Source organism: Mus pahari, chromosome 3 (assembly GCF_900095145.1).
Source record: "Mus pahari chromosome 3, PAHARI_EIJ_v1.1, whole genome shotgun sequence".
Classification (NCBI taxonomy): Eukaryota; Metazoa; Chordata; class Mammalia; order Rodentia; family Muridae; genus Mus; species Mus pahari.
In genome coordinates, this window is record NC_034592.1 from 146,171,780 (window position 1) to 146,191,455 (window position 19,676).

A 19,676-nucleotide genomic window follows, 5' to 3' on the forward strand; every position below is an offset into this window, starting at 1 on the left:
AGTCACTGAGCTCTGTTCAGTGGGGCAGACAGACACATGGGCAACAATTATAGTAAGCAGTAGAGTGCTTACTGTGGCTGGAGAGGCCAGGGATGTGCAAGCTGCCGATCCAGCCAGAGAAAGAGTAGACTTGTGAGCCACTCCATTTTTCCTGCCTATACCCAGAGCAGACATTATTAATCAACTGCAGCACTCCGATCGGGCCTGAATTTGGCTCCATAATCCTCTTCAACACAGCACTTGTGGGAGTCACGACCGATTAACTGGCATCGGCATATGAGCTGAAGCAACATGCTAATTCTTCACTGAGATCTGGGGGGGGGGGGAGTAAGTCAGGGGGTGCAGAGGAACGCGGATAGGAGTGCAGTAGAGGAGCCATGGATACTGAGACAGAGGCAAGACATGAGCCTGGAAGGCTCGGGAGGTGGACTGAGGGAGGCAGCAGAATGACAGACTGTAGAGTCTGGACCAAAAGTGAGACTTGCAGGAGTCCAGGCAAGAGCAATGGGCACCTCAGCTAAGGCCCCCTGTGGATGGGAATAGGAGAAATGGTCGGTTCAAGAGACAATTAAAATGGGCACATCATTGTGGGTTAGGGAAGGAATACAAGAGAGGGTCCCTGCTAGGGTAGTTGGAAGGTTGGGGTCCTGTGCATTCAGTGGGGTAAGCCCTGCTGAGCTATCCGCCCTTCCTAAGCCCATCTTTATGTGCCTCTGCCCATGTTTCCCGAACCCTAAAGAATTTCCCTATCCCCTCAACCAGGTGTAGCCACAGTGAGGAGTAGTTGCCCACTGAGAGGTGGCAGGAGCCTGCTCCATGCTGGCTGCCAGGCTCCCCTTCAGGACTGAGTTGCCCATGGGGGAAGTTGGCACCACACAGCACACACACTGAACTCCTTCCCTTGTCCAGCCTCTTACGCTGTTCTCCAGAATCTTGTCTCAAGTAGACCCCTTCCAGCTGAATTCACAGGTGAGGTCTGAGACAATTTGGGTTCTGAGAAAACCCAAAGCGAGGTAGACAGACAGGCAGGAAGCAGCTTAGGACTGGAGGCAGGAGTGGGGTGTGTGTGTGTGTGTGTGTGTGTGTGTGTTTGTGTGTTAGTTATAGGTATATGCATCTAGGTATGTGTGTATAGATGTGTGTATATGGTATAGGTGTATGTGTGTGTGCGCTACCCTCAGGGCCCATGACCTCTAGCCTGTGCCCTTTGTCTGAGTGAGATGACCCTGTTCTGACTCTAGCTCCTCCATCCTTAACAAGCAAATCTCCAATTTGGGATGCATCAGAAAGGGGACCTATAACAGGAAGTTCTTTCCAAGCTCCAGAGTAACCCATGGGATGTAGAGGAGGAAGATGGAGGGACTTTGTGTCTGTGGTGGCCTTGCCAACCTCCCAATCCACCAGAATCATCTGCCTCTAGAAATATTCATGCATGCAACAATGTAACGAGAGAAGGGGGTGAGTGTAATTGGGCAGATGCCTGCACGTGAATCTCGGCTCACCTGCTGCCTGGCCCTGTGACCTTGGGCGAGCTACCCCCTGGCATTTTCTCATCTGTAAGTGGGGCTATTAGCATTCATCCCACCATCCCACTGTTGTGGAGGATTAAATGAGTCAACACAGGTCAAAGCCCTTGGAACAGTGTCTGCACAAAGCTCTCAACAGCGTTCACATGGCTGCTACGGCCGTTAAGCCAGGGCGTCCTGACAGCGTGCACGCAGACCGGCTGGGGATCTTGGTGTCATGGATTCTGACTCTATAGGTGTAGACAGGGCCAGAAGTTATGTATTTCTAACAGGCACCCAGAGTGCTGCTGGTGATGATGTTGGCCTGCAGTTCATACTTTGAACAACAAGGGATGAAGCCACTGTCCACTGGGACTTTGTCACCTGCAGCCCACAGCATACTCACTGACAGCCGTCTAAGCTGTTAGTATTTCTGTATCTGGAGACCTGGCTGGGATCACAGCTTGGCCACTATCTTCATACCTGACTTTTGTATCTGCTTCTGGTTGACTGGCCAGTACCCTGTGGTGTCAGGAGACATGATTTCCACGGTGGCCAGTCTAGCTGTCTGGCATACTACAGATGCCTAATCACGCGTGTTCACACGGAAACTCATACGGGAGGGCCCTTTGCCTGTAGATGCCTGGTAGCTGGTGCTCAGTGGCCCACCCCAGCAGTGCCAGGGCCAGCAGCTTCTCGAGTGAGGCTGGCTCCCTGTGAGCATCTGCGGGGCTGGCACGAGCCCAAGGGGTGGGAGGAGGGGAGGGCACTCACACCCCTTCCTGTTTCAGAGCCTGACAACCAGCTCTCCGAATACCTAAGGAACAGAAGAAGATGGCCATGGCTGAATCGTCCCCTGTCCCCTCTTCATCCAGGGGTCGGGTGAGCTGGCAGCACCTGGCCTCTGACGAGATCAAACCCCTTCTAGGTCTAGAGGCTGTTAATTCTGGGGTGGCCAAGTAGGCTGCTGATGCCACCAAAAGCACAAAGCCCCCCACCTCTCTCCTTTCAGACTCGGCAGACGGCATTAGGACAGTAGTCATGTACTGCCCCCCCCCTGCTGGAACCAGTATCTTCCAGACCTTTGATCCTTTGTCGGATTGGCTCAGCCTCCTCAAACTTTTAATGGCCACTAAGAGCCAATGCCTGCTGGGTGCTCACTCATGCTCTGGAGACTGGTTTGTGTCTGGGATGGCTCGCCCTATCTGCTAGAAGGCGATTGACCCGAAACAGCAAATCCCACAGCTCACGGTGGCTGGGTTAACAAGGAACAGCACTGACAGTGACCACCATCCGTGCTAGCCATGTGCTGGCCACCGTTCTAGGTGCTTCTCATACACACTCACCCTCACCACTGTTCTCCTCACAGCCCCCTCTACCTACCCCCTGTCTACAATGGAGAAACTGGGCTCAGAGAGGACATAACTCTGCCAAAGCTGCACGGCCTCTGAGAAGCATAACCCAGAGCTCAGGGCTGCCTAACAGCTGAGTCTGTTTGACCCTGTCTATAATACAGTTGGACTCTCTGGTCCCTGGAAACATATTCAAGCAAAGAAGCCCCAAGCCCCGTTCCAAACCCATGAGCAGCAGTGCCTCTTTCCTTCCTCCTAACATCCTCTTACTATGCTTCCTCTGTGGGAGTCCGGTGATGGATGAGCTCCCTTTTCCCTTCTGTGATGTAGGACCACAGCTTCGATGTGCCTGCTACCATCTATGGCACCACACTGCTTCCCACGGACCTGGCTCTTTTAATCTCCTGAGTCCTACATAATGTCTCCTGGGCTAGAGATCACAGATGCATCCAAGGACAGACACCCAACATGGCTGTAGCAGAGATAGGACTGGGCCTCAGGCCTCCTGAGTGGGACTGGCACCTGAGAGAAGGAAGGGCATTGCTCCCAGGTGCCCAGATCACTTCCTCCAAACCCAGTCATGTGGTTATAAAAATGCAGGCCATTTCCCCTTCTCTTCCCCTCCGGTTTCTTCTCCTCTCTCTTCTGCTGTCCACCCCTCTTCCCTCCCACAGGAAAATGTCCCTGGAGGTGGGCGGAATAGAAGCTCTGCCAAATCCAGGCCCATTCATAAGGAATGAGATGCCCAGTATGGGAGGGGTGAAGGTGGGGTGAGGGGACAAGGCTTTTAGCCAGCAGGAGCCCAGCTGAGAGGCAGGGCAGAGATGAAGGGCAGAGGCTGAGCCCCATTCCACCCCACAGTGGCTGGAGTCTGCACCGAGTCCGCAGCGGAGAGGGGTGAGCCACTGAGCCAATGTGATCCAGCAGAACCCTCTGTGAAGATGAACTGCTGCTGTTTCCTGCCTTACTCAACACAGCTGCCACGAACCACGCGCTGCCACCAGCACTTGATTAAACTTCGCATCACGGGAGCAGGACGGTTTATTTTAAATGTCAGCTCCTTTACATCTGCATAGCCATGTGCAGCAGATGCCTAGACAGACAGACAGACAGCACAGACCTGAACTTTCCCAAGCCTCAGATTCCTCATGTGTAAGGACAGGGAATGTGACACCCCAGGGCCCTTCACAGCCTCAGAGGACAGTTGGAAAGGTGAAGCAATGTGGTAGTATAGAGTGAACTCCAGCTTGGAGTCAGAACTCCTGAGTTCCAGATAGGAGTGGCTCTGTGGCAAAGGCAAGTCCTGAACCCCTGGGTGCCTGCGTTCTCAGTATGGAGTTACTTTGAATCTAAGATTCTTAGCCAGGATCAGCTAAGGATGGTTATAAGGGGAATCTGAGAAGAGTAGGTTTGTGTGACTGTGAGACTCTAGTGTGTGTGTGTCTCTGTCTGTCTGTCTGTCTGCCCATCAGAGAAGGCAAACCCCAAGACTTGCTAAGGCTCCCATGTGTGTGAAAGGCCCCTAGCTTAGATGGGCTCCTCCAGAAGGCTGGGAAGCGGACTTCCTCCCAGACACGCTGATTGGGTGGCTGGGATGAAGAGCCCTGCCACCTTCATTCTGTAACACATCCCCAGATCCTGGTGTGCAGTCCTGAAGGCGAACCCTGGCAAGGGTCTCAAGACTTGACACGCGTGAGCCTTTATCAAGCCCTGGTTCATACTTTTAAAGCCCAACTGGGACTTAAGAAACTAAAGAAAAGGAAATAATAAGGACGTCCTGCCGAACCACAGTGACTCCTTTTTCTGGGTAACCTACCAGCACTGGTATACAGCAGGTGCCAAGCACTGTCTTTCTACATAGTAACTGAGGACTACACAGATTGCAATACTTTATCCTCGTAATGTCTGTGCCTTAGGTTGGTTTTCCTCGTGTTCCTGTGTCACAAGCAACTTAAGGGAGAAGAGTCAACTTCAGCTCACGGTTCGAGGGTACAGACCACCACAGCAGGAAGTCACGTGGTGTCCACAGTCAGGAAGCACAGGGCCATGGCTGCCAGTGATCAACTAGCTTTCTCTTTCAGTCAGGGTCTTAATATAAAGCCCTTGCCGTCCTGGAACTCTGTAGACCAGGCTGGCCTCGAACTCATAGAAATCTTCCTGCCTCTGCCTCCTAAGCGCTGTGACTAAAGGCATGTGCTAGCATGCCCCGCCTTAGCTGTCTCCTTTTTAATGAAGACATGACCTACACCCAAGGAATGGCACTGCCCACTTTGAGTGTGGGTCTTCCCAATTCAATGAACCCAACTGATATGTCCCTGACAGGCAGCCCAGAGACGAAATGATTCCTCACGGCCGTGCCTGGAGGCCTGTCTCCTAGGTGATTCTATATCCTGTTAAACTGATAGCTAACAGGAACCGTCACAAGCCCAAGGTGGTTGATGTTATCCCTTCCTTTTGCAGATAGGGAAACAGATTCAAGGATGTCCCCTGTTCATGGTCACACAGCTCTAAAATGGTAGGGATTATGAAGCATTCACTGGTCTCTTCTGAAGGCTCTGGAGGCTTAGGCAAAAACCCACCAGCGCAAGGAACCGGGATTCTTGGGGGGAGGGGAGCTTGCTCAACCCTCTTTCCTCCACTGACTGGGGACAGGAAGGCTGTGGGGAGGTGCAGGAGTCATAACTTACTTGCCCTCCGAGCCATAGCTGTTCATGCTGTCCTCGATGGACTCATGGCTGGCTTGGCGGAGCGTCCGGCTGGGCATCTCCACGGCCAGTCCCGTCTCTGTGCTTCTCTGGATGGCACCCTTCAGCCTCCGGCTGTCTGCTGTTGAGCATGGAGGCCAAAAGAGGTGGGGAGAGACATGGGGTGGGGGAAAGGACAGAGAACAAAGTTGTCTGGTTAGTGCTTCAGCAGTTGAGGGCAGCCACACACCAGCCCTAGCCGGGCCCACAATGTCCTTGATCCCTCTGGCTCACCTGTGCCCACTCTCCCTGGGGGACAAGGTGCTCTTCACAGCCACCTGGCCAGCACACAGCACTGTCTCCAACTTTGTTAACTGCTCTGCTTATTTATACATTTTCTCCCCTGCAGCTTTCCCTGAACACCCCCTTGCTCTCTACTGATAACATCTTAAGCACTTACTATGGGCCATACTCTTTCAGGTGCTCTGCAGGGTTCGGGCCAGGGCTTCTCCATGTCAGGGTGACTGTGGGTGGCATCCTGCCATGTCGCCACTAGATGCTAGTAGCAACCCTGTGCCAACCAAAATGTCTGCAGATGTTGCCAACCATCCCTTAGAGAACAGATTCACCCTCACTGGTAACCACTAAGATCACTGGTTTTAAAGGCACATGGCTGACTCAAATCCTGAATGCCTCTCCCATTAGCTAAAGAGCGCAGGAAGTGCTCAGCCTCCCCGGGCCTCTGTTTGTTTATCTGTAAAATGGGAGAGCTGCAGGGTTATTACCAGACACAAGCTTGGCATTCCTTCCCATCATTTCTTTCCTGCCCTGCCACTCACTCCTTTGCCTCCATCGTGTGATACAACACTCTCACAGAAGGCCTCCTGTGAACTCCCATCAGCCCCTCCACAGCCAACCTGTTCTCTATTCTTCCTGGTGCTGACCACGCAATGTGGTACCGGTATTGGCTTTCTAGGGGCCAGCTTCCACAAAGGTGTGTTCACCGATGGGAGCCTCTGAGTCAGGAACTGTGGTGAGTTCACTGCGGGTTCTTCAACTGGTGACTGCTGGATAAACCACAGTGTCCCGACTACCCCTTGAAGCTGAGGTTCCTATTACTACCCCTCCTTTGATGTGGAAGACCATTGTACACAAGTCAGGCACTGGCTCACAGCGCCAGTGAGGAGAGGCAGGAATACGCTAGGTGGACCATGCCACCTTCAGCCTCCTCCGCTGGTGGCTTCCCAGTACCATGATGGCAGCATGGTCTCTGAACCCTAGGAGTCTCACCTACACATGTGGAGAGCTATCAGAGTTGTGTATGTTTGCCAAAGTGTGTGCTCACATGTTCCTGTCTCCTAGGAGACACACGTAAATATACACACGAAAATCAAGGCATCTAAATGTCTATGACTGTGCTTCCACCATGGCTAGCTGCCATCTGTGGGTCTGAGGGCAACTAGGCGGTACGTGTCTGTCATCTGAGTGTGTGTGTGTTTGACATGTGTCTGAGAGTAATTGGGTACACCAGATGTGCGTCCGTGAGAAGTCCATGCCCACTCATAGAAGAAAGCACACTGAGGAGAGCCAGCAAGATGCGTTTCTCTGCGTGTCACCTGGTGTCTATGAACATGAGACAGAAGTGTGTTCTTGTCTGTCTGCAAACCAGCACCCCCATTCCCACTTCTGTGTTCTCCCATTCATATTAGGTACAGAGACAGGGACAGACTCAGAAATACATTCAGAAACACATCCATGTAGACATGTGCAGTCGTGCACAGGAACAAGCAATCCTTCCCTGAGGCTGCAGACCCACGACGGCAGACACCTTCCCAGGCACCTGACCTCCCATCCCTGAACACTGTGCACTGTCGCCATGTCACTGTCACAGACTGACACAGAGTCCGGCATGGCAAACAGCTCCATCTCCAGGGCTGAGGAGGCCGGTGTGTATCTCATGTTGGTGACAGCCTGTAGCCTTCAAGGAACCTCACACTCAGGCTCCTGGGCCTCGTGCCAGCTGGACTTAGCACACAGGGAGCCTGGCTCTTTAGGATGACCCAGGCAATGGCCTCGAAGACCAGACTGCTTGCTCGTGGAGATGTGAAGGCTTAATGCCACCAGGTCTGGCACATAGTAGGTGCTACTCAGAGTGGCTACAGCCACTGCCGAGAGAGGATGACCTCATGACACCTCCCAGTTTAGCCTCTCAAGCTGTCTGGATGATGTTTGCACGACCACACTGCATTCTCCCACCTGAAGACTCTCTCTGTGTAACCGAGTACACCAGGAACACTTACCATCTAACCCCAGCTACCCAACCCTTCCTTCAGTCACCTCTTGCTGATGCTGTCTCGGGCCAATACTCTCTGGGAGGAAGACATTCCTCCTCTTCTAGGAGGAAGATCAACATGCAGAAGAGACATCTTCCAGTCTAATCCCGAGAAAGATGGGATCAGGGGTGAGCTATACAGCCAGAGAGTTGGGGGAGCATGGATATGGTCACTATAGGGTCAGAGATGCGTCCCCTCCATAGATAATGTGGACAAAAAAGTGTCACTACGTGATAGACTAATCATGGAGGAGGCTTTCCAGAGGTGGTAGACACTGGGCAAAGGACTGTCACCATCAGGCACAATTTCCATTGTGGGGCTCAGAGCTCGTGTTCTGTAATTTCTGGGTATCCAAAGTGAAACTGACTACCCTCAAGGCTGGCCACCTAATGTATAAGAAACAGTGTGGATGTCCCATTTCTTCACTACGCTGTATTGTTCACTAGGCAACCGTCCTTGCAGGTGCAAGATATAGTGACCACAGCCATGGTGGTCAACAGAGATGGGGACAAGCTTAGGACAACGATTCCTTTACCCCTCGAGACAGGGTTGCCCACTCCCTCTTTCTTTCACATCTTTGACTGTGAATTCTACCGGATCTGGTCATAGCCTTTGCTGTTCACAGCCATACTGGCTTTTACATACATTAGGCCCTTGCCATCCATGCATCCTTGGGAGAAAATCTCTCTCTCTCTCTCTCTCTCTCTCTCTCTCTCTCTCTCTCTCTCTCTCTCTCTCTCTTTCTCTCTCTCTCCCCTATTGGTGGTTCATCACTCACCCACAACTTTAGAGCCACCCTACACACAAATGAGCCCTACACTCCAGTCACAGCCTCCAGGCCTATATTTATTGCAACTGCACCCATCACCACCTGGAAGAGAAGCAGGCTCCTTGGACTTACCACACTAAATACTATTGGCTTTCTTTTCCCAATAAGCCTTCAATCCATGTCCCACCCAGACTCAGAGCCTCCCGGGAGCACGGAGCCCTTTTCTCTCCTTTACTGTATCCCAGGTCTTGCAAAGTCTTTGTCCCTTGGCTCGCACATCTCCCTTCTTGTCCATCTTCACAGCCAAGCACCCTGGCTACCTCAAGCTTGAACCCTAAATGACTTTGAGCCACTTCCAACCCACTACCCACAAGCCATTAACAGAGTGAACTAAGACCTCAGACTGAAGCATTCCACTCTTAGCCATTTGTCCTACCCAGGCAATCGCAGAAGAACACAGCGATGCACGGAGGGGCTCCCCACTGTACTGTTCACATCAATGAGATCCTGGAGTTAACTGCCCTTCGATGGAGGACCAGTTAATTAAATAACACATCACCACAATAAAAGACCATGTTAACTGCTGAAAAGACTCAGTCCGAGTCTGCAGTGACACAAACTGGCTCCCTCAGCACACTGGTAAGTTAAAAAAGCAGGTTGCAGGTAATATGCAAAACATGGTGCCATTTCTGTAAAGCTATAGATAGCTGCATGTGTGCGTGTGCACGAATGTGTGTGTGTGTGTGTGTGTGTGTGTGTGTGTGCATTTGCATGCATGTCTGTGTGCCTGTGGGGGTTGGGGGGTGGAGAAGAGAGAACAGTTCATCTTTATTCTTATTCATATGAACGAGAAAAATCTAGAAAGACACTAACTAAAAAGCCAATGGTGAGTAACTGTGGGGTGGGGTTGTTAGGAGGAGTGTGGCCAAGACCATTTTTTATAACTTTTTAATCTAAGAATAAGTGCACAGATTGTAAGTGTGGAGCCTGGTGACTTTTTACAAACCAGGGAAGATTGTATAATCAGCATAGATTTTAAACAAACACACAAGCAAGCAGGAAGTGTCACTAGGACCCTGAGGGGCCCAGCTGCCCCCATCACCTGTCTTGTGCAGGGGCAGCCACCACACCAGTCCCTGATGGAAGCAGTTAGTTGCTATTACTTGGTTCTCACGGTTACGGAAGGCGTGAGTCTTCTCTGGTGAAAAGAAGTTGCTTGTTTCCACCTTTGAGATCCATGCACGTCTCTCCATCCCACTTGTTTCCGCCCTGTCTGGGTGGCCCCTCCACGCGGCTTGTCTAAGCACCGTCCGGGTGGTGGGCTTTAGCTGGCTTTTTCTCAAGTTTGAGGCTATGAAGGGATGGTGTCGGGGTGGCTGGTTGAGCGGAAGGCTCTTGGGAGAGTCTGCACCCGTGTCTTCTGGAAATGTTACCTCAGAGTGGAGCTGCTGGGTCACAGGGTAGATGTCTGCTCTGCTTTCGCTGACTCTGCCAAATGGCGTCACCGATTTAGACTCTATCTAGCACACTGGGGAGGAGATTTTCTCTCTTTCTTGTGTGCTTATTTGTCATGTGGATTTTTAAAAAAAAAAAAAAAAAGTTAAATGCATTAAGTCCACAATATAAATGGAACTAAAATAGAAATAAATTCGCAAATAGATCACAGCTCTAACCACGCCATGACCTTACTTCAAGACTTAGAATGGCTCTTCCTGTCCTGACAAATTAAATTTAATCACTGTACCAGAGATGCCACTGATTCTGTCTAGATCAGTCCCCACACAGCCTCCCCTCTCCCCCTAGCCTGGTTGGGCAGCTCACTTTTCATCCATCCTCAGAACTTCCCCATCTTCGTTCCCTCTTCTTGCTTTTTCCCCTCCCTCACATCCACCAAGCTTCTAAGCATCCTCTAGAGTCTATCCTTAAACGACACCTATACTAGGCACTCTGTAACCCAGACTGTCACAGACTGGGAGTAACAGCACACAGTTCTTAGAAGTACTGTGACCATTCCATGTAACGGGTTACAGTGTGGTACAGCCAGTGCTGTGAGCATTCCATGTAACAGGTTACAGTGTGGCACAGCCAGTACCATCAGGGCCTCACAGCAGCAGGGCCCCTGCAACGTGCACAAGACTGGCATTGATGACAGCCAATAGCAGACTGGGAAGGGGCCAACGGCGCTTTGATCCTCCCCACAGAACTATTGGCTACTGATGGGTTCTGAGAGGGGAGCGTACATTTTTTTTTTCCAGTTGTGTACCCAGGGATGAGCCCGCCATGCTCCAATGGACAGTTCTACACTCATGGTCACACAGATTGCTCAGGTTAAACTCAGTAGGCTACACAAACATGCACACATGTAAGATGTGGGTGCAAAAATGGTCTGATGGAGAGGATTGGGGGTAACAGGAATGGGAAGGGAAATAGAAGCAACCAGAAATGTACTCTGTGTGTGTGTGTGTGTGTGTGTGTGTGTGTGTGTGTGTGAAACCGTCAAAGAACAAATCCAATAAAAGATTAAAATAAACGTAATAGGTTATGCAATAATGTAATAGGATTTCATTCTCTGGACATTCTAGTGACGCAAACCAGAACACAGCAAAGGTGGCTGTCACCAGTGTATTATTATCACCATGTCAGTGCCATCGACCCACTTAATTCTCACAATGACCTTGACAGAGTCACCACTCCACTTTACCCAGGAAGAGAGTGGGGACGGAAAAGTGACTTCCACTGGGTGTGGCAGTGCACAGTGGCAGTGCCAGGACTTGGGATGTGCAGGCAGGAGAAATGCAAATTTGTGGTTGGTCTGGACTACAGGGCAAGTCCTTGTACCCAAAAGTAACATTCCTAAGGACACGCAGATATCCACAGATGCTCAGGGCAGAGCTAATGCCAAATGCAGGTCTTTCTGATTCCCATGCCAAGTGTCTCTGTCTCTGTCTCTGTCTCTGTCTCTGTCTCTCTCTCCCTCCCTCCCTCCCCCCACCTCTGTGTCATGTGTACACCATGATACACATGGAAATCAGAGGAGTCAGTTCTCTACGCCCACCATGTGGGGTCTGGGTCTTTGCAGCAAGCACCTTTCCTGCCTGAACCACCCTGCCGGTGCCCTCCTACAGCCTATTCTTCAGTTAGGATATCTTTTCTGTTGTTTCTAATGATATGTAGGTATGTGCCTGTGCGTGTGGGTATATGCACATGAGTGCAGGTGCCAGCAGAGGCCAGAGACATCAGAGTCCCCTAGAGCTGGAGTTATCGGGTGCTGGAAACCAAACCCAGGTCCCCTGAAGGAGCGGGCAGTGCCATCCATCTCTCCAGCCCCCAAGGTAGATTGTTAACGAACCACTAAAATAGATTCACTGATCTCTACCGCAGAGGTCAAAGCCACGTCTTCCAAGGAGACTTTTCCTAACCAGCTCTTGAGCTGACCCCAATCTCCACCTCTACTGGAGCATGGGTTCTGTGCACATTGGAGCAGGGGCATGCCAGCCCTGTGTAGACAGTGTGAGATCAGTCCTCATTTGCTCCACTTAGCACTGAGGACGCCACCCAACTGCCCACCCCACTAAACTTGTGTTTCACTAGACTGGGGTAGAGACATGTCCCCAAGAAAACTGCATGTCTCCAGCAAAGATAGCAAGGGAGTACCACTCAAGTTGCTCATACCCGAACAGGGACAGCCTAATGCATCTTTTTCTAAGAGCGTTTACAAAGAGCAGGAAAATAATAATGACAAATTATGAGAGCAGACACAATTATTTTTAGCTGTTACCCTGTTCTGTGCACTATTAGACACGTAATTCAATCCACAATGCCTCTGCGAGGCAGCGTTATAGCCTAATTTTACAACAAAGAAGCAGGCTTGGAGTCGTTCAGTAATGTATCCAAACATATATCAGACAAGCTAGATCGAGCGTGAAACCAGGATCAGCGCTGGTGCAGACCCTGCATCCTCAGCCACTGGAGGCCTCAGGAGGAGGACAGAGGTGGGGGGTGGGAGGTGGCTAGCTACTCCTCACCTGGGCATTTCACTGCAGGCGAATGTGGACATCTTTGTTTTCTACAGAGAGCCTGACACAGAGAGGCTACGTGATTTGTCTCAAGTCCCCAGGTCCTCTGTCCCTAACCACCACTCATCTCACAATGAGTGTCTAATCCCATCTCTGTGAGGGTCCACTGTAGGCCCACATAGCAGCCTATGAATCCCAAGGTACAAAAGAGCTCCGGGTGACTCAGTTAATTAAAGCCAGGATGCGAGAGACAGCAAGCCTTAGCACACTGCTGCCTTTTCTGATGGCAATACTTCCTCTGTGGCCGACTTCTCCCTGGCCTTGCTATCCCCGGTGGGTTTAGCTTCCCCTGCCTTACTTGGCTGAGCTTTCAAATCCACCTGAAAATTGAAGGCTGAAACCTTCCGTGGGGTCCCGAGTACTACCAGTACCTCTGGCTGTGTCTCCCAAGGACAGGCTGAGTAATCACAAAACTTCCACGAAGATCCTTACCGCCCCATCTTCGACCTAGAGCTATCAGAATCTGCCTTCCCTTGACCAAGTTAGGCTCCATTTGAAGCGAAAATGACAACTTTCCAGACCAATACCTTCTCAGTTCAGAGGACAACTAGGGCTCCAGGAAGGGCATGCATCAGTGGCCATGTCTGTGATGTCTGGCAGTCAAGCTCCCTGTTCTGTGGTTCAGGTGCTCACTGAGATATCTACAGCATCTTCAGGACACGGCAGCATCTGCGTTGAGAAGACTTTATAGCCTGGTTGCCTGAGTCCTTTACCCCCGTTCCATCCATACCACTGGCCGTGTGATTTTGAGTAAGTTGCCCCATTTGTTTGACCCTATTGCCCCCATCAGCTGTGCATGGCTGGTTACATCTGTAATCCCAGCACTCTGGGTAGGAAAATGAGAGTTCAAGGCCAACCTGAGTAATAAAGTGAGATTCTACAGCAAGGGGGTAGGGGGACTGGAAGTGTGGTCCAGTGGTCGAGCATTTTAAAGATACATAGGAAGCTCTGATTTTGACCCCATCACTAAAACACACACACAAACAAACACACACACACATATACTCACATACACATATACACACACATGCACACATACACATAGACACACATATGCACACATACACATAGACACACATATGCACACATACTTACATTCACACACATATGCGTTTACACATATACACACACATACCCTCACACACATATACATACACACATAGACACATACACACTTGAACTCACATATACATACACAGAACTTTAAAATATCTCACTACCATTTTTCTCTTTTATGCCAAACGTTGTGTCCACTACAAAACTGTCCTTTCCCACCAGCTTCCTCCTATGGCCTGTATGAGCTTTCTATAGAACACACCATCTCTTTGATTAGAAACTTTTGAGACATCCCACGGCTTACAGAATACATCAAAGGCTATAACACACTGCTTTTCTGACCTGGTCCTAATTTACAACCCCAGCCTCATGCTGCTGATCCAGTTCCCTTTCCCCCAGTGAGCTTGGCATTCTCTTAGGTAGAATACTTCCAAATGTGGCCAGCACACCACACCCCAACTTCTTATACCGCCATGCACAGAAAGCCTTAGACCCCCCCCCTCTTCTGCTCTGTATAGAGTTTTGTTTTGGGGACAAGGTCTCACTATGTAGTTTTGGCTGGCCTGGTACTTGAAACAGATGCCAGGTTACCCTTGAACTCGGAGATCAGCCTGCCTCAGCTTCCCCATTGCTGGGATTATGGACGTGTCTAACCACACTCAGCCTAGGAGGGAGATGTTTTGAAAGCAACTGTTGGTTGGGTTATAATACACACAAAGACAAGTATACAATTATGGAGTCTATGGTTTTTGGGTGCTCAGAGCTTAATGAATATTGTACAAGTGCCAGTTTCCAGATGTGGAAACAGAACTCTCCCGATGCCACCCCCCAGCTCCCCAGTATAACCGCTCAGACGCCTAAAAGGAAGGCTGTGATATACATTATATTCTCCCCTCCCCCCCCTCTGTGTGTGTGTGTGTGTGTGTGTGTGTGTGTGGTTTACCTTTGTGTAGATGTATAGAGAACTGTGTGTCTTCCTCAAATACTCTCCCCCTTACCTCCTGAGACATCTTTCCCTGAGCCTAGCGCTCACCGACAGGCTAGGGTGACTGGCCAGCGAGCTCAGAAGCCTGCATGTCCCTGCCTACCCAGCGCTGGCATTACCAAATGTGCTGCTGCTTCTTACATGCCTGCTGGGGTTGGCCTCTGACGCTCACGCTGGTACAGCATGCACTTTTTTGGTGGTACCATCTCCCCAGCCTGTCTTATAACTTTAATACCTAGAGCCACCTAATATATCTTCTTGACTGTCTGGCTTCTTTCACTCAAAATTATGTTTGTGAGGTTTGCCATTCTAATGGTTTTCATTCACTCTCTTGATTGTAGTACAATGTGTGAATGTATCAAAATAATTCCCATGCATTCTATTATTGGTGAGCACTTGGGTGATCTCCATATGGAGATATTACAAATGGCTCTGCCAAGACTATTCTCGTATGTGTCTTTTGTGACCGTTTGTACACAGTTCTGCAAGGCACGAACCTAAGGCTCGGAAATGCTAGGCCGCAGGATACAGATTTAGGAGGCCCCCTACAGCACTCTCTGGGCTGGGTAGGTGAACACACAGGTTACCCTTCAGCCATTTCTGAAGACATGGCATTGGGAGTAGGGAATCTTTGCTGGGGGACGACGGAGGGAAGATTGCCGATGAATGTCGACTTGGCTCACACCTGCATCCTCCAGAGGGAAAGAGCTATTAAATTTACAGCAAGCAGACAACACTCAGGATGGGAGAGGAAGGGGTAGGATCTAGTCTGGGACCATCTGGCATTGAGTAAAGTCTGCATATGATCACTGACCTTGTTCAGTGTCATCTGCTCTCCAATATACCAGGCCTAACAGCGGTCACCTCGTCCATACTGCAACATGCATTTCAGCGTCTCCAGGATTAGGGTGCTGGATAACCAGCACGGGCAGAAGCTAAATTCTGCGAGGTGTTGGCCCTCTTGGTGGCACAAAGCATGGCCTCAGACACTGTTCTGTGAAGAAACCAAGCAGCAGCCGCCACTGCCGCCTCCACCACCTCCGTGCCGCCGTGGGAACTGTCCGTGGTGCTAGCCAAGTGCAGCGATTAAGGTGCTGGCCAGGCACAAAGGCCTGGGCCTGTTTGGGCGTAGGCTAGGGGGCTCACAGGAGGGACAATTAAGACATACCCGCCTCATCTGATGTATTTTAAAATGACACTTCCATGTTTCAGAGGCTGGAGAAATGACTCAATGGGGAGGAGCTCCGGGAGGACCTAGGTTTGGATTTCAAGCATTCATGAAAAAAACATGGCTCTGGTCGCAAGCATCTGTAACCACAGAAATTTGGAAATCAAAGCCAGGAAGGTCACTGTGGCTTGCTGGCCACCAGCCTAGCCCCTGGCTCAACTGAGTGTCAGAGAGCTGGACACCTGACATCCTCCATAAGACATTGGCATGAACACCTGTATTCTGTACACACACACACACACACACACCATTAACAGTAAAAAATATTTAAAAACAACAACAACAACAAAAAAAATGCTTCCACAGGAGATGCCATCACCAAGTCAACCATGAGACGTGATCATGGTTTCCCCTCCCGACATGCTCCCACTGATGCCGAGTCTGGACCATTTTCACAAGGACAGGTGGCGCTATGGGGCTAATGGGCCAAGGTGGGCAGGAAGCTAAAGCAGGAGCAGGATCTTGGTTCTCCTTTCATTTTTGCCTTTGGGTGTGAGGAGAGGAGGCGAATGCCTCTGGTCTTCTCAGAGGCCCACTACAGAGGGTCTGAAGGAAAGACCGCATTGACAGAGAAGGGTGTCAAGGAGAAAGGAGGCCAAGTGGGTGGTGAGGATGTGGGTGCACTGGAGAGAGAAGGGGCAGTGTGAGGGGCTCTCCAGGCTACTGTTTGTAACACATACAAAGGACTTTGTAACCCTATCAGCTGCCCTATAAAGAAATTCTATTTGCACCTAGTGAGCTTATTTCTTATACCTTGTTTTTCTCAGTGTGGGGGTGGGGGTGTCTGAAGAACAATCCTTAAGGGGTTATCAGGTGGGGGAGGAGAGGTGAAGACGAAGCAGGTAATTTTCATTCACCAGGCTCTTCACTAATTACCTATTCGATGCCACAGCCCCGTGCTGGAGACTTACAACACCCGGGATGAATGAAACCCAGACTTTGCTGCAACTCTGTCTACCTGAAGAGGCAGACAAGTAAAGGGGCAATTATAACGCAAGGTGCCATAATTACAATGTAGCATAGAACAAGGGCAGAGATGTGTGCACCGCATTATAAGACCCAGGGAGAGAGATAATTAATCTTACCCCAGAGGCAGAGGCGGGGTCTGGCTTGAAAGCAGAACTGTTTCAACGCTGAATTATACTTAATTGCAAATAAAATAGTATTTCATTGACCATGCAAGCGCAGCGCTCTGGTACAGCTGAAGGTTATGTTGACAAGTGGCAAGCATGTGGGCAGAAGGGGGGGGGGGGGGATGTGCACTCAAAAGGTCAATGGCGCGGCTCGAACACTCCGGATGCAGAGTAAATGCAGGGGGGGGGGTCCCACACTCAGCCAAGGAGGTGACGGAGCTCTTCTCTCTGTTCTAGCCAACACGAAATGACCTTAGAGCGAAGGAGCCTCAAACCAGTCACCGAGAGACGGCCTCCATCCCGCCAACCTCTTCTTGGGAAGCCATTTCCATAGCCCTCAGGCCAAACTGAACACACCACACTGAAAGCACTAAACAAAGGTCCAGCCCATGTCCCCATCGGGCCCTGGGGAGCCTCATGCATGGTACACGCGGCCTCCAAGACTTTTAGGATTGGCCCCAAACCTGTCCTACTGAGCCTGACGTCTTGCACTTTGCAGGTGCTCCATCTACACCAGTTACTCATCCTTCACCGAGCAACCCACTCACTTCCGTCTCAGCGGCACCGGCTCTGCAGCTGCATAAGTGGGCTGAGGATTGGAGCAGTCCTCCTTCCCAGCACCCTTCTGTAGTACTGGGGTCTGAATCCCGGGCTTTGTCCATGCTGGGCAAGTGCTCTGCCACTGAACATATCCCCAGCCTAGCCTCTGTCACTTTTTGAGCGACTAAAGAAAGTTACTGAAGTTATATAAGCCTTGATTCCCTGGCAGGCTAGACATAATGATAAAGTCCACTGCAAACCTTTGTAAGGAGTCAATGTTTCTATCAGTTAGCTCTGTAAAGAGTCAATGTATTAGTCAGCTCTTACTAGGCTATGCTGCAGTAACAAAGGGCTCCAAATTTCAGTGACTTATACAACAAAGGTTTAGTTCCTGTTCATATGTTATGAGTCACTGGGAGTCCTGTCTCAGGAGTAACTCTGGGCCTGAGGTGATGGAGAAGCAAGCCCTGTGAGAGAAGTGACGCTCTGGTGGCTCTCATGGCTTCAGGGCATAGGAGAGACAGCCATGGGGGACGGTTTTTTTGGTTTTTTTTTGTTTTTTTAGCCACTGTGCTTTTCTCTTTGTATAAGTCAAAGGTTAAAAAGAAAAAGTATAAGAGAAAAGAAGGAAATGGGATGGCCTCGACAATGCGAAAAGGCCAAAGGTCCAGAGGATGGGCAAGCCTGGGCATGCGCACTGGAGAGAGAAGTCACTTAGCCACTAAATGATTCATTATGACGAGGCAGCAGAAAGCCCGTCACAGCAGAGAGCCATAGTGACTGTGAACTAGATTCCCTCCCGTCCCTGGTGGGACTGGATTCCTGGCATAACATATGCACCGCTCCTGTCATAGCAACAGAAATGTATAGAGTAAATTACAGCCACAATTACCAATGACCAAGGTAGACACTGTCTTTCCAGTTCCCAGAAACTCCAAGCTCTGAGAACTGGAGCAATTTACCAAAGGTTCCTCACCAAGAGAGTGGGGGAGGCAAGAGGCAATACCAATCTGTGTGGAGCACAAGCAGCATCCGTCACTAGAGCCACAAAGTCCAAAAGCCCGTAAAGGCATGAAGAGACAAGCAAGCCATGGTACACACACAGGTGATTACTCCACAATAAAAAGGAATAAAAAGCTTTATGTGTTATGACATAGATGGACTTTGAATACATTATGCTAAATGAAAGAAGGCAAGAAGGCATATACACACACCCACACACACACACACACACACACACACACACACACAAATTCAGTGACTTGATTTACACAAGATGCTGAGGCAAATCAGCTTCAGGAGGCATTTGTGGATTGCTCTCCTGAAGGTCTTACATTAAAGACCCACAAAGTTGAGACAGTAGCGTAGGGGGAGGGAAGGTTTCTACCAGGGACAGGAAACACTCTGGCTGAACAAAGAGCTGGCTGTGACCCTTGCTAGGCAACCCTTCATCTCAGAATGCACTTGAACACCAACAAGGACCTGGGAACGAAAACACCATGAAGGGATGGCCTGGATCAGCAGGTTGATCTTCAGTGGCATGTCTCTGAGAGGAAGGACCAGGGGATCAGAAGATAAAAAGGATAGAAAACTTTGGGATCAGGAGGTTTTTGAACAAGCTGTCTTAGGCCAAGCAAGTTTATTAAGAAGTGCAGCATCTTATATACAGTTTTCCTGAAAGGAAAAAAAATGCAAGTGTCAGCAAAAAACTATCACAATTGAACCAAGTCAGCAGGAAGCTGATCAAGCAACGCTGTACAAGAGAACACAGGATTATCTCAAGTGCTCCACAGACTGAGCACATGGTGGCCTTTGGGACTGATAAGCATCGGTCATCCCTTGGGAGGAAGAGTTAGGTTCTCAGGATTCAAAAGTCACCGTTTCCCCAAGGCCCTGGCCCCAAGCCATTATTGGCCTTGCCAAGCAGCTACCTGATTTTAGGAATCAGGTTTCTTAGGAAACTAAGTTCCTTCTCCATACATCAGGGCCTCGTGGAGAGTCCCAGAATGGCCTAG

At 50.1% G+C, this 19,676-nt stretch overlaps 1 protein-coding gene across 2 annotated transcripts in view; it reads right to left on the reverse strand.

Annotated features, from left to right (window-relative positions):
- Positions 1 to 19,676, reverse strand: part of Rims4 (regulating synaptic membrane exocytosis 4) — a 58,210-nt gene that overhangs the window by 13,488 nt on the left and 25,046 nt on the right. Inside the window, exon 2 of one of the 2 annotated variants that reach the window (XM_021194016.2) lies at positions 5,545 to 5,683. In XM_021194016.2, the coding sequence (XP_021049675.1) occupies positions 5,545 to 5,683 (139 nt within the window). The remainder of the gene's footprint in view (positions 1 to 5,544; positions 5,684 to 19,676) is intronic. The other variant, XM_029536918.1, reaches the window with a different exon arrangement.